We start from the raw sequence: 15,455 nt of genomic DNA on the forward strand, positions 1-15,455 counted from the left end.
TTTCCCAGAACACATTTAATCTGTTCTATAAAGTTCCCAGAACACCTTTAATCTGTTCTATAAAGGTTCCCAGAACACATTTAATCTGTTCTATAAAGGTTCCCAGAACACATTTAATCTGTTCTATAAAGGTTCCCAGAACACATTTAATCTGTTCTATTAAGGTTCCCAGAACACATTTAATCTGTTCTATAAAGGTTCCCAGAACACATTTAATCTGTTCTATTAAGGTTCCCAGAACACATTTAATCTGTTCTATTAAGGTTCCCAGAACACATTTAATCTGCTCTATAAAGGTTCCCAGAACACATTTAATCTGTTCTATAAAGGTTCCCAGAACACATTTAATCTGTTCTATAAAGGTTCCCAGAACACCTTTAATCTGTTCTATAAAGGTTCCCAGAACACATTTAATCTGTTCTATAAAGGTTCCCAGAACACATTTAATCTGTTCTATTAAGGTTCCCAGAACACATTTAATCTGTTCTATAAAGGTTCCCAGAACACATTTAATCTGTTCTATAAATGTTCCCAGAACACATTTAATCTGTTCTATAAAGGTTCCCAGAACACATTTAATCTGTTCTATAAAGGTTCCCAGAACACCTTTAATCTGTACTATAAAGGTTCCCAGAACACATTTAATCTGTTTTATAAAGGTTCCCAGAACACCTTTAATCTGTTCTATAAAGGTTCCCAGAACACATTTAATCTGTTCTATTAAGGTTCCCAGAACACACCTTTACCCTTTCTGTAGAACAACTTCTAGAGCTGATATGAGATGTTCTGGTCCCTCGTGGTCAGTTCAGAATGAGAATTATGTCTGTTTTTCTCTATGTGTTTTGTCATGTTGAATATTATATGTGTTAGATGTATGCAGGTCTCATATTTAGGTTAAAAAAAATATATATATAAATATATATATATAAAAAATATAATTCGGTTGTTGGAACACTGTGGGTACATTAATATGTTGAAAAATCTGTTGTGTATATTTGTAATGTTTTCAAAATGATATAATTGCCTTAATTCTGCTGGACCCCAAGAGGACAGGAGGATACCTAGCCAGTTGTACAACTGAATGCATTCAAAGAGTAGCAGCAGCTAACGGAGATCCGTAATGAATACAAATACAAACTATAATAAATACTGTAGGTTCCCCAAACACAAAAATGTTCTTGAAATGTTCTCAGGACCTCCAAGACAAAGTTAGATGTTTATTATGTGAACATCAATGGAATATTTTGTTAAACATAAACTGAACTTCGTTAAAAACGTACTTATTTCATTCTTACATTATTAAGAGAATGCCATGTGGAACCTAACTTAAATATTGTACCCACACTGTTCCCACAACCTAATTACAAGTTATGGGAACCATTAAACAACCACATTTGGTTTGCTGGGAAGACATTAATGGTACATTGTGTTATTACCTGGAAACCTAATGAGAACGTTTGTGGAATGTTCTGAGGTGGTTGATACAGATGATGCACAACATTGTAGTGAACGTTAGGGGAACATTCCAAGGGTATTTCATTTGAAACATTTTTGAACGTTCTGGAAATGTTCCAGGTTTGCTGGGTGTGTTGTAGTGAACTGGAGTAATTATTTTGAGAAAATTCAATTAAAGCTGCAACGTATTCCCCAAGGCTCTTTCTCTCTTTATATATATCACTCTTTCTTTCTCTTTCTCTCTCTCTCTCTCTCTTTCTCTTTCTCTCTCTCTCATTATTTCTCTCTCTCTTTATCTCTCTGTCTATTTATTCCCCCCTCTCTCTCTCTCTCTCTCTACTATAGAATACTGTATAAGCTGAGTGCTGTAGTGTGTCATGTGGTAGTGCAGAGGTTGGTAGAGAGGTTAACACACAGTGTGTTAATGCAGAGGTTGGTAGAGAGGTTAACACTGAGTGTGTTAGTGCAGAGGTTAACACTGAGTGTGTTAGTGCAGAGGTTAACACTGAGTGTGTTAGTGCAGAGGTTAAAACTGAGTGTGTTAGTGCAGAGGTTAACACTGAGTGTGTTAGTGCAGATATTAACACTGAGTGTGTTAGTGCAGAGGTTGGTAGAGAGGTTAACACTGAGTGTGTTAGTGCAGAGGTTAACACTGAGTGTGTTAGTGCAGAGGTTGGTAGAGAGGCTAACACTGAGTGTGTTAGTGCAGAGGTTGGTAGAGACGCTAACACTGAGTGTGTTAGTGCAGAGGTTGGTAGAGAGGTTAACACTGAGTGTGTTAGTGCAGAGGTTAACACAGTGTGTTAATGCAGAGGTTGGTAACACTGAGTGTGTTAGTGCAGAGGTTAACACTGAGTGTGTTAGTACAGGGGTTGGTAGGGAGGTTAACACTGAGTGTGTTAGTGCAGAGGTTAACACTGAGTGTGTTAGTGCAGAGGTTGATAGAGAGGTTAACACTGAGTGTGTTAGTGCAGAGGTTAACACTGAGTGTGTTAGTGCAGAGGTTGGTAGAGAGGTTAACACTGAGTGTGTTAGTGCAGAGGTTAACACTGAGTGTGTTAGTGCAGAGGTTGGTAGAGAGGCTAACACTGAGTGTGTTAGTGCAGAGGTTGGTAGAGACGCTAACACTGAGTGTGTTAGTGCAGAGGTTAACACTGAATGTGTTAGTGCAGAGGTTAACACTGAGTGTGTTAGTGCAGAGGTTAACACTGAGTGTGTTAGTGCAGAGGTTGGTAGAGAGGTTAACACTGAGTGTGTTGGTGCAGAGGTTAACACTGAGTGTGTTAGTGCAGAGGTTAACACTGAGTGTGTTAGTGCAGGGGTTAACACTGAGTGTGTTAGTGCAGAGGTTGGTAGAGAGACTAACACTGAGTGTGTTGGTACAGAGGTTAACACTGCGTGTGTTAGTGCAGAGGTTAACACTGAGTGTGTTATTGCAGAGGTTGGTAGAGAGGTTAACACTGAGTGTGTTAGTGCAGAAGTTGGTAGAGAGGTTAACACTGAGTGTGTTAGTGCAGAGGTTAACACTGAGTGTATAATGCAGAGGTTGGTACAGAGGTTAACACTGAGTGTGTTAGTGCAGAGTTTAACACTGAGTTTGTTAGTGCAGAGGTTAACACTGAGTGTGTTAATACAGAGGTTAACACTGAGTGTGTTAGTGCAGAGGTTGGTAGAGAGGTTAACACTGAGTGTGTTAGTGCAGAGGTCGGTAGAGAGGTTAACACTGAGTGTGTTGGTGCAGAGGTTAACACTGAGTGTGTTAGTGCAGAGGTTAACACTGAGTGTGTTAGTGCAGAGGTTGGTAGAGAGGTTAACACTGAGTGTGTTGGTGCAGAGGTTAACACTGAGTGTGTTAGTGCAGAGGTTGGTAGAGAGGTTAACACTGAGTGTGTTAGTGCAGAGGTTGGTAGAGAGGTTAACACTGAGAGTGTTAGTGCAGAGGTTAACACTGAGAGTGTTAGTGCAGAGGTTAACACTGAGTGTGTTAGTGCAGAGGTTGGTAGAGAGACTAACTTCTTCTCACATTCACCCTTATGATATATTCCTTTATTCTTTCATTTCCTCTCCTCTCCTCCCCCTCTTCTCTCCTCTCTTTGTGTCTGTCTATTATATCAGTGAATTTATTTAATTTTGTCAGAGGCTGTTACAGGAGCTAGGGAAATCCTTCAGAGAGAAAGAGAGGGAGGGGCAGGGTGAGATAGCTAGCTGAGAACTAGAGAGTGGGGGGACAGAGAGAGGGAGGGAAAGAGTGAGGAGAGAGACTGTGGGGGGGACAGAGAGAGGGAGGGAAAGAGTGAGGAGAGAAAGAGTGGGGGGGACAGAGTAAGGAGAGAGAGAGTGGGGGGGGGACAGAGTGAAGAGAGAGAGAGTGGGGGGGACAGAGAGAAAGCTGACAGAGAGAGGAGAGAGAGAGTGGGGGGACAGAGTGAGGAGAGAGAGAGTGGGGGGGGACAGAGAGAAAGCTGACAGAGAGAGGAGAGAGAGAGTGGGGGGACAGAGAGAAAGCTGACAGAGTGAGGAGAGAGAGAGTGGGGGGGGGGGCAGAGAGAAAGCTGACAGAGTGAGGAGAGAGTGGGGGGGACAGAGTGAGGAGAGAGAGTGTGGGGGGGACAGAGAGAAGGCTGACAGAGTGAGGAGAGAGAGAGTGGTGGGGACAGAGAGAAAGCTGACAGAGTGAGGAGAGAGAGAGTGGTGGGGACAGAGTGAGGAGAGAGAGTGGGGGGGGGACAGAGAGAAAGCTGACAGAGTGAGGAGAGAGAGAGTGGGGGGGACAGAGAGAAAGCTGACAGAGTGAGGAGAGAGAGAGTGGGGGGGGGGGGGGGGTACAGAGAGAAAGCTGACAGAGTGAGGAGAGAGAGAATGGGGGGGACAGAGAGAAAGCTAACAGAGTGAGGAGAGAGAGTGGGGGGGGGGGACAGAGAGAAAGCTAACAGAGTGAGGAGAGAGAGTGGGGGGGGGCAGAGAGAGGAGAGAGAGAGTGGGGGGGGGACAGAGAACAAGCTAACAGAGTGAGAAGAGAGAGTGGGGGGGGGACAGAGAGAAGGCTGACAGAGTGAGGAGAGAGAGAGTGGGGGGGACAGAGTGAGGAGAGAGAGAGTCGGGGGGACAGAGAGAAAGCTGACAGATTGAGGAGAGAGAGAGTGGGGGTGGGGGGGGGCAGAGTGAGGAGAGAGAGAGTCGGGGGGACAGAGAGAAAGCTGACAGAGTGAGGAGAGAGAGAGTGGGGGGGGGGGGCAGAGTGAGGAGAGAGAGAGTGGGGGGGGACAGAGAGAGGAGAGAGAGAGTGGGGGGGGGACAGAGAGAGGAGAGAGAGAGTGGGGGGGGGGCAGAGTGAGGAGAGAGAGAGTGGGGGGGGGACAGAGTGAGGAGAGAGAGAGTGGGGGGGACAGAGTGAGGAGAGAGAGAGTGGGGGGGGGGACAGAGAGAGGAGAGAGAGAGTGGGGGGGGGGACAGAGTGAGGAGAGAGAGAGTGGGGGGGACAGAGAGAAAGCTGACAGAGTGAGGAGAGGGAGAGTGGGGGGGAGGGGGGGGACAGAGAGAAAGCTGACAGAGTGAGGAGAGGGAGAGTGGGGGGGGGGGACAGAGAGAAAGCTGACAGAGTGAGGAGAGGGAGAGTGGGGGGGGGGACAGAGAGAAAGCTGACAGAGTGAGGAGTGGGGGGGGGGACAGAGAGAAAGCTGACAGAGTGAGGAGAGAGAGAGTGGTGGGGGGACAGAGAGAAAGCTGACAGAGTGAGGAGAGAGAGAGTGGGGGGGGGGGGGGTACAGAGAGAAAGCTGACAGAGTGAGGAGAGAGAGAGTGGGGGGGACAGAGAGAAAGCTAACAGAGTGAGGAGAGAGAGTGGGGGGGGGACAGAGAGAAAGCTAACAGAGTGAGGAGAGAGAGTGGGGGGGCAGAGAGAGGAGAGAGAGAGTGGGGGGGGGGACAGAGAGAAAGCTAACAGAGTGAGGAGAGAGAGTGGGGGGGGGGGACAGAGAGAAGGCTGACAGAGTGAGGAGAGAGAGAGTGGGGGGGACAGAGTGAGGAGAGAGAGAGTCGGGGGGACAGAGAGAAAGCTGACAGATTGAGGAGAGAGAGAGTGGGGGGGGGGCAGAGTGAGGAGAGAGAGAGTCGGGGGGACAGAGAGAAAGCTGACAGAGTGAGGAGAGAGAGAGTGGGGGGGGGGCAGAGTGAGGAGAGAGAGAGTCGGGGGGACAGAGAGAAAGCTGACAGAGTGAGGAGAGAGAGAGTGGGGGGGGGCAGAGTGAGGAGAGAGAGAGTGGGGGGGGACAGAGAGAGGAGAGAGAGAGTGGGGGGGGGACAGAGAGAGGAGAGAGAGAGTGGGGGGGGGCAGAGTGAGGAGAGAGAGAGTGGGGGGGGACAGAGTGAGGAGAGAGAGAGTGGGGGGGGGGACAGAGTGAGGAGAGAGAGAGTGGGGGGGGGGGACAGAGAGAGGAGAGAGAGAGTGGGGGGGGGGACAGAGTGAGGAGAGAGAGAGTGGGGGGGACAGAGAGAAAGCTGACAGAGTGAGGAGAGGGAGAGTGGGGGGGAGGGGGGGGACAGAGAGAAAGCTGACAGAGTGAGGAGAGGGAGAGTGGGGGGGAGGGGGGGGGGGGACAGAGAGAAAGCTGACAGAGTGAGGAGTGGGGGGGGGGGGGGGGCAGAGAGAAAGCTGACAGAGTGAGGAGAGAGAGAGTGGTGGGGGGACAGAGAGAAAGCTGACAGAGAGAGGAGAGGGAGAGTGGGGGGGGGCAGAGTGAAGAGTGGGGGGGGGGGGGGGGGGGACAGAGAGAAAGCTGACAGAGTGAGGAGAGAGAGAGTGGGGGGGGGGACAGAGAGAGGAGAGAGAGAGAGGAGAGAGAGAGTGGGGGGGGACAGAGAGAAAGCTGACAGAGTGAGGAGTGGGGGGGGGGGGGGGGGGGAGGAAGATACATCTCAGTGAGCACCAGATGGAGTGGTAACGTGCACAAGATGAGGAGGAGAGGAGAATAAACCGACCGGAATAGAGATGCAGCCTCGCGGACTGATGAACGGCTAAACGGCTGTGTCAGCTGGTGTTGTCCTTACCGGGAGAATCTAACGTTTACATCACGAGTCCGTCCGTTGACAGACACACGGAAGGAATCTTGCGCTGTGAAGGGAATGATTTCGAGTTCTGACTCCTCTCTCCCCGCGGTCGGTAGAGAAGAGGGGAACTGCATCGAGTCACGACCAACCATGGAGCCGGTTACAGTTCAACGGGACTGTTGTTTGTTTGATTGATTGGAGCTGAAACTCCGATCTACTGAACCGACATTAGACCGGCAGGGTTCGAGAGAAGAGCATTTTAGACTGAATAGTCTACATGGCTCATGGGACTATTCGGTTTAACAGTTTTTAATTAACGTGGTTTTAATTTTGGGGGACCAATTTGTTCCCTCGTGTATCCTCGATTTCAGCTGAATCGGTAGCGCGCGCAGCGTGTTATTTATGTAATATAGAGGATATATATGAACCTCCCCTGCGTGTCCCTCTCCGGGGTTTGTAAGGTGCTATCTTGGTGAGCTGAGCTGAGCTCGCGGGGCTCCGGTAAGGCTCCGGTAGGCGGGATGTTTGTGTCGGTGTGGTACGCTAAGAAGATGGGCCGCCGGTTTATTCAAAACGTCAGGAAGGCCAAGAAACAACGACAGCGGATGATGGTAGGAGTAGGTTTGGACCATATTGCCTATAGGAGGTAGTTAGTTTCTGTTAGAGAAGGTTGATGGTTCAATTCCCGCTCTGACTACTACTTCCCTAAATTACTACTACAAGATCATTCTACTAATAATCTCTCCCCGTAGCCTTCCTCGCTATCATCTCTCTCTCTCTCTCTCTCTCTCTCTCTCTCTCTCTCTCTCTCTCTCTCTCTCTCTCTCTCTCTCTCTCTCATTGCAATTTAAGGGGCTTTATTGACATGGAAAACAGATGTTAACAATACCAAAGCAAGTGAAATAGTTAATAAACAAAAGTGAAATAAACTAAAATTAACAGTAGACAATTACAACTCAAATTAACAGTAGACAATTACAACTCAAATTAACAGTAGACAATTACAACTCAAATTAACAGTAGACAATTACAACTCAAATTAACAGTAGACAATTACAACTCAAATTAACAGTAGACAATTACAACTCAAATTAACAGTAGACAATTACAACTCAAATTAACAGTAGACAATTACAACAATACTGAATGAACACTTATTTTAACTTAATATAATACATCAATAAAAATCCAATTAGCCTTAAAATAAATAATGAAACAATTTGGTTTAAATGATTCAAAAACAAAGTGTTGGAGAAGAAGATGTGTGCCATGTCAGAAAGCTAACGTTTCAGTTCCTTGCTCAGAACATAAGGACATATGAAAGCTGGTGGTTCCTTTTAACATGAGTCTTCAATATTCCCAGGTAAGAAGTGTTAGGTTGTTATTGTAGGGATTATAGGACTATTTCCCTCTATACCATTTGTATTTCATATATATTTGACCATTGGATGTTCTTATAGGCACTTTAGTATTGCCAGTGTAACAGTATAGCTTCCGTCCCTCTAGACAAGGTAAAAATCTGTCGTTCTGCCCCTGAACAGGCAGTTAACCCACTGTTCCTAGGCCGTCATTGAAAATAAGAATCTGTTCTTAACTGACTTGCCTAGTCAAATAAATTAAATTGGACAAATCGGTGTCCAAAAATACCGATTTCCGATTGTTATGAAAACTTAAATAATCGGCCATTCCGATTAATCGGTCGACCTCTAGGATTTACAACGGTGTTTGTTCTTCTCTGGTTGCCCTTTTCTTGTGGCAACAGGTCACATATCTTGCTGCTGTGATAAAACACTGTTGTAGTTCACCTAGTAGATATGGGAGTTTATCAAGATCGGGTTTGTTTTCTAATTCTTTGTGGATCTGTGTTATCTGAGGGAAATATGTCTCTCTAATATGGTCATACATTGGGCAGGAGGTTAGGAAGTGTAACTCAGTTTCCACCTCATTTTGTGGGCAGTGTGCACATAGCCTGTCTTCTCTTGAGAGCCAGGTCTGCCTAAAGCGACCTTTCTCAATAGCAAGGCTATGCCCACTGAGTCTATACATAGTCAAAGATTTCCTTTCTCTCTCTCTCTCTCTCTCCATCCTTCCTCTATCTTTTCCCCCTTTCATTACATTCAACATTACAGTCCAGTTATTCTCAGACATGACAGAGGGTTATGTGTTCATGTGTTCATGAGTCCATGACCAGGAAGCAGCTCTGGCAACTGATTGGCTAGTGATCTCTCTGAGGCCATCAGTATCTGCAACGTAGGATCACACACACGCGCGCGCACACACACACACACACACCTTCAGTGAAGTGGGTAGAGTTTTTAATTCTCTCTTTGTGTGTCTGTTTCCAGACTGCCCACACTAGCCATCTCCCAGAGGATAAGTAGAGTGGTTTGCTTTCTTTCCACTTTCCTCGTGTCTATTCCTGACAACACAGCGCTGTGTGAGGGTACAGATCTGTAACTCCTCTTCTCTCTGAATTATTTATGATGATGTCTCCTCTCCTCTACTGACACCTCATCACCCTGACTTCCTCCTCTCCCTCCTCTCTTGACACCTCATCACCCTGACTTCCTCCTCTTCCTCCTCTCCTGACACCTCATCACCCTGACTTCCTCCTCTTCGCTTCCTCTGCTACCCAACCTGTTCTTCCTCCTCTTCCTCCTCCTTGCATCCTCTCCTCCTCTTCCTCCTCTCCTTCTCTACCTTTTAAACTCCAGCTGCGCTCCACTTCTGACCACACAGCAGTCAGTACTACTTCAGTTTAACATGCATGAGACATGTATGCTGTCCCCCCCCCCTCTCTCTCTCTCTCTCTCTCTCTTTCCCTCTCTCTCTCTTTCCCTCCCTCCCTCCCTCCCTCCCTCCCTCCCTCCCTCCCTCCCTCCCTCTCTCTCTCTCTCCCTCTCTCTCTCTCGCGAGAGGAGACGGTGGAGGAAGAGGGGGGGGGAGTGGGGAAAGGGGGGGAGGAAGAGAGGGGGAAAGGAGGGGGAGGAAGAGAGGAGGGGAGGATGAAATTAAATATGCTTCTGAATATACTTTGTATTTGTGATTTTTTCTGCATTCATCTGGCGTTGTTGTTCATTTGTGTTGTGTGTGTGATGCTGGATGATTTGCTACGAGATGGAGATGGTTGCTATGAAAACTGTTGTTGCCTAGGTAACTGGGTCCCCCATAGGGATCAGCAGCTGTTGCTATGGAGTAGTCATGGTTACGAGTGGCCAGGAGAGAGAGAGAGAGAGAGAGAGGCTGTGAAGATACCAGTATCTAAATTTTTTTCCATAGTAAAAATGAAAACATGAAGCAGGTGGATTTTGTTCTTTAAAAACCTGCTGGATGTAAAGTATTTTATGCTTTAGCTTGGAAAATAAAGACATGTGATTGGACAACATAATGATGTTGGACAGGTTTTCTAAAGAAGTTCAATCCACGCGGTTTATTTTTTCCACAGATACTAACTAGTATTCTGATACACACAGACACACAGACACACACATACACACACATACACACAGACACACACACAGACACACAGACACACAGACATACACACACACACATAGACACACAGACACACACAGACACACACATACACACAGACACACACACAGACACACAGACACACACACACATACACACACAGACACACACAGACACACAGACACACACATACACACACATACACACAGACACACACACAGACACACAGACACACAGACATACACACACACACATACACACACAGACACACACAGACACACACAGACACACACAGACACACACATACACACACATACACACAGACACACACACATACACACACAGACACACAGACATACACACACACACATACACACACATACACACACAGACACACATACACACACGGTGGGCAGTCGATGTTCTTTTTTCTATAATTTGCTATTTCTGTGTTTGGCCTGGTATGGTTCTCAATCAGAGGCATCTGTCAATCGTTGTCCCTGATTGAGAACCATACTTACAGCCTGGTTGTCCCTGATTGAGAACCATACTTACAGCCTGGTTGTCCCTGATTGAGAACCATACTTACAGCCTGGTTGTCCCTGATTGAGAACCATACTTACAGCCTGGTTGTCCCTGATTGAGAACCATACTTACAGCCTGGTTGTCCCTGATTGAGAACCATACTTACAGCCTGGTTGTCCCTGATTGAGAACCATACTTACAGCCTGGTTGTCCCTGATTGAGAACCATACTTACAGCCTGGTTATTTTCTGCTCCATGTTTTTGTATTCACCGTTCCGGACTGTTTTGTTTCGTTCTCGTTATTTTGTTTTGTGTTCATGATAATAAATTATTGCCACACTGCGCATTGGTCCTCTCCTTCCAACAGCCGTTACAACAATGGTGTTTGTTCTTCTCTGGTTGCCCTTTTCTTGTGGCAACAGGTCACAAATCTTTCTGCTGTGATGGAACACTGGAATTTAATCCAGTAGATATGGGAGTTTATCAAGATCAGGTTTGTTTTCTAATTCTTTGTGGATCTGTGTAATCTGAGGGAAATATGTCTGTCTAATATGGTCATACATTGGGCAGGAGGTTAGGAAGTGCAGCTCAGTTTCCACCTCATTTTGTGGGCAGTGTGCACATAGCCTGTCTTCTCTTGAGAGCCATGTCTGCCAACGGCGGCCTTTCTCAATAGCAAGGCTATGCTCACTGAGTCAGTACATTGTCAAAGCTTTTCTTAAGTTTGGGTCAGTCACAGTGGTCAGATATTCTGCCACTGTGTACTCTCTGTTTAGGGCCAAATAGCATTCTAGTTTGTTCTGTTTTTTTGTTAATTCTTTCCAATGTGTCAAGTAATTATCTTTTTGTTTTCTCATGATTTGGTTGGGTCTAATTGTGTTAATGTCCTGGGGCTCTGTGTGTTTGTGTTTGTGAACAGAGCCCCATGACCAGCTTGCTTAGGGGACTCTTCTCCAGGTTCAGGTGATGGCTTTGTTAAGGAAGGTATGAGAATCGCTTCCTTTTAGGTGGTTGTAGAATTTAATGCCTCTTTTCTGGATTTTGATAATTAGTGGGTATCGCCCTAATTCTGCTCTGCATGCATTATTTGGTGTTCTACGTTGTACACAGAGGATATTTTCAAGTCAAGTCTCAATTTGGTGTTTGTCCCATTTAGTGAATTCTTGGTTGGTGAGCGGACCCCAGACCTCACAACCATAAAGGGCAATGGGTTCTATAACTGATTCTTTATCTCTCTCTGTGTCTGTCTGTAGTATCTGGGCTTTATGACTGATGCAAGTATTTTTAGCCAGATCCTAATTGGTATGTCAAATGTTATGTTTCTTTTGATGGCATAGAAGGCCCTTCTTGCCTTGTCTCTCAGATCATTCACAGCTTTGTTTAAGTTACTGGTGCTGATGTTTAGGCAGAGGTACTGTATGTATAGTTGTTTGTGTGCTCTAGGGAAATGGTGTCTGGATGGAATTTGTATTTGTGGTCATGACAACTGCACCTTTTTTGGAACACCATTATTTTGGTCTCTCTCCTCCACTCTTCTCTCTCTCCCTCTCCTTCTCTCTCCTCCCCTCTCTTCGCTCTCTCCCTCTCCTTCTCTCTCCCCTCCTTCTCTCTCCTCCCCTCTCTTCTCTCTCTCCTTCTCTCTCCTCCCCTCTCTTCTCTCTCTTCCCCTCTCTTCTCTCTCTCCCTCTCCTTCTCTCTCCTCCCCTCTCTCTCTCCCCTCCTCCTCTCTTCTCTCTCTCCTCTCCTTCTCTCTCCTCCACTCTCTTCTCTCTCTGCCTCTCCTTCTCTCTCCTCTCCCTTCTCTCCCTCCATCAGACAGTATAATGTATAATAATATGACTGATTGCTAGCATTTCTCTGTCCTCTCTCATCCCATCATCGCTCACTCTGTCACCCTGAGGGGGAGGAGGAGAGGAGAAGAGATGGAAGAATATAATGTAATACTATGTAATAATACTAATCTGTGTTGATCTGTGTTCTCTCTTCTCTCTCTCTCTCCCCCTCCCACTCCCCCTCCTCGCTCCCCCTCCCACTTCCCCTCCCCCTCTCTCTCCCCCTCTCCCTCTCTCTATCACACTTCCCCTCTCCCTCCCTCTCTCTCCCCCTCCCACTCCCCCCCTCTTTCTCCCCCTCGCTCCCTGTCCCACTTCCCCTCCCCCTCTCTCTCCCCCTCGCTCCCCTTCTCCCTCTCTCTATCCCACTTCCCCTCTCCCTCCCCCTCCCACTTCCCCTCCCCCTCTCCCTCTCCTCCCTCCCCCTCTCCCTCTCCCTCCCTCTCTCTCCCCCTCTCCCTCCCTCTCTCTCCTTCTCCAGATGAATGGATCAGAGGGAGAGGTGGAGTATGAAGAGATGACACTAGAGAGGGTGAGACAAATCTTACTATTAGATTACAACATTTGTGGCCCCTCACACTTTTATTTTTGATTTGTTTATTTAACCTTTATTTAACCTTTATTTAACCTTTATTTAACTAGGCAAATCAGTTTAGAACAAATTCTTATTCACAATGACGGCCTACCCCGGCCAAACCAGGACGACGCTGGGCCAATTGTGCACCGCCCTATGGGACTCCCAATCACAGCTGGTTGTGATACAGCCTGGAATTGAACCAGGGTCTGTAGTGATGCCTCTAGCAATGAGACACAGGACCTGCTGCACCACTAGGGAGCCCTCTAGCACTGAGACACAGGGCCTGCTGCACCACCAGGGAGCCCTCTAGCAATGATACACAGGGCCTGCTGCACCACGAGGGAGCCCTCTAGCACTGAGACACCTTAGACCTCTGCTCCGTTCAGGAGCCCCTATAAATAATTCCCTTTTTCTTCTAAAAAATAAATTGACAATTAAAAAAAACTTTTGGCCACCAAACCTTGTTGTTGGATCTTTAACATTGCAAAACCAATTTTCTTTTTGTCAACTTAAGTTTGCAATTATAATTGATGAAAGGAAGACAAATGGAGAAAATGATTGGCCCCCTGTTCGGAGCTGGTTGCACAGCCTTGAGCCAAGTTAACTGCAGACAAACGCTTCTCCATCAATGAGTTTGCTGCACTTTTCTACTGACAATTTGGCTCTTCAGCAGAAAATAACTCTAATTCTTCAATGTTTGAGGGTTGTCCTCCACCAACCTCTGTTTTCAGAGCTCACCGTATTGTCCTCCACCAACCTCTGTTTTCAGAGCTCACCGTATTGTCCTCCACCAACCTCTGTTTTCAGAGCTCGCCGTATTGTCCTCCACCAACCTCTGTTTTCAGAGCTCGCCGTATTGTCCTCCACCAACCTCTGTTTTCAGAGCTCACCTTATTGTCCTCCACCAACCTCTGTTTTCAGAGCTCACCGTATTGTCCTCCACCAACCTCTGTTTTCAGAGCTCACCGTATTGTCCTCCACCAACCTCTGTTTTCAGAGCTCACCTTATTGTCCTCCACCAACCTCTGTTTTCAGAGCTCGCCGTAGGTTTAGGATGTGATTCAGATCTGGACTCCTCGCTGGCCACTTCAGATCAGTCCAGGGTTTCTTCTTGAACTTTTCCGGTGCGTTTGGGTTTGTTATCCTGCTGGAAGACTCACGACCTTCAATAGAGACCCAGTTTTTGGACACTCTGTTGAACATTTGACAGCTGATATTGTGCTGGTTTCATGATGCCATGTTCAAGCCCCTATGCATCAGAGGCAGCAGAGCAATCCCGCAGCATTATCGAACCTCCCCCATCTTTGATTGTAGGGAGGGTGTAATTTTCACTGAATGCTTGATTTGGTTGTCAGTAAACAGCGCTGATCTATAATGCCAAAATGTTTAAATGTTGTTTCATTGGTCCACAGAACATTTCCCCAGGAATTAGTACTATTTACTTGGGTTTATGAAACATTCTATCAGGCTTTCTGTTGTCTCCTTCAGCAGTGGGGTCTTCCTATGTTTACCTACATGTGATGGTTGTGTGTGTGTGTGTGTGATGGTTTGTAGGGTAACTCTGGTCTAGGATTCAGTATAGCAGGTGGAACAGACAACCCCCACGTTGGAGACGACCCGTCTATCTTCATCACCAAGATCATCCCTGGAGGAGCTGCCGCACAGGACGGGAGGCTCAGGTAGACACAGGACGGGAGGCTCAGGTAGACACAGGACGGGAGGCCCAGGTAGACACAGGACGGGAGGCTCAGGTAGACACAGGACGGGAGGCTCAGGTAGACACAGGACAGGAGGCTGAGTTACCGAAACAATGTGCGGGGGTACAGGTTAGTCGAGGTAATTTGCACATGTAGGTAGGGGTAAAGTGACTACGCATAAATAATAAACAGTGTGTAACAGCAGTGTAAAAATAAAGGGGACTGGGGTCAATGGTGGCCATTTAATTAGCTGTTCAGGAGACTTATGGCTTGGGGGTAGAAGCTGTTAAGGAGCCTTTGGACCTAGACTTGGTGCTCCGGTACCGCTTGCCGTGCTGTATCAGAGAGAACAGTCTATGACTGGGGTGGCTGGAGTCTTTGACAACTTAGAAATGTCCTTGTTTTTGAAAGAAAAGCACATTTTTGGTCCATTAAAATAACATCAACTTGATCAGAAAAACAGTGTAGAGAGAGTTCCTCTGTCCAGTATTTGTCCATCTTAATCTTTCTTTTTATTGGCCAGTCTGAGATATGGCTTTTCTTTGCAACTCTGCCAAGAAGGCCAGCATCCCGGAGTCGCCTCTTCACTGTTGACGTTGAGACTGGACAGAGGAACTCTGCCGAGAAGGCCAGCATCCCGGAGTCGCCTCTTCACTGTTGACGTTGAGACTGGACAGAGGAACTCTGCCTAGAAGGCCAGCATCCCGGAGTCGCCTCTTCACTGTTGACGTTGAGACTGGACAGAGGAACTCTGCCGAGAAGGCCAGCATCCCGGAGTCGCCTCTTCACTGTTGACGTTGAGACTGGACAGAGGAACTCTGCCTAGAAGGGCCAGCATCCTGGAGTCAC

At 47.0% G+C, this 15,455-nt stretch overlaps 1 protein-coding gene across 4 annotated transcripts in view; it reads left to right on the forward strand.

Annotated features, from left to right (window-relative positions):
- The window catches only part of LOC139417050 (disks large homolog 4-like), a 180,671-nt gene that overhangs the window by 116,369 nt on the left and 48,847 nt on the right, over positions 1-15,455 (forward strand). For all 4 annotated transcript variants that reach the window (XM_071166291.1, XM_071166292.1, XM_071166293.1 and 1 more), the window contains 2 exons: positions 12,814-12,864; positions 14,464-14,588. In XM_071166291.1, the coding sequence (XP_071022392.1) occupies positions 12,814-12,864; positions 14,464-14,588 (176 nt within the window). The remainder of the gene's footprint in view (positions 1-12,813; positions 12,865-14,463; positions 14,589-15,455) is intronic.

Source organism: Oncorhynchus clarkii, chromosome 9, assembly GCF_045791955.1.
Source record: "Oncorhynchus clarkii lewisi isolate Uvic-CL-2024 chromosome 9, UVic_Ocla_1.0, whole genome shotgun sequence".
In the NCBI taxonomy this organism is placed as follows: Eukaryota; Metazoa; Chordata; class Actinopteri; order Salmoniformes; family Salmonidae; genus Oncorhynchus; species Oncorhynchus clarkii.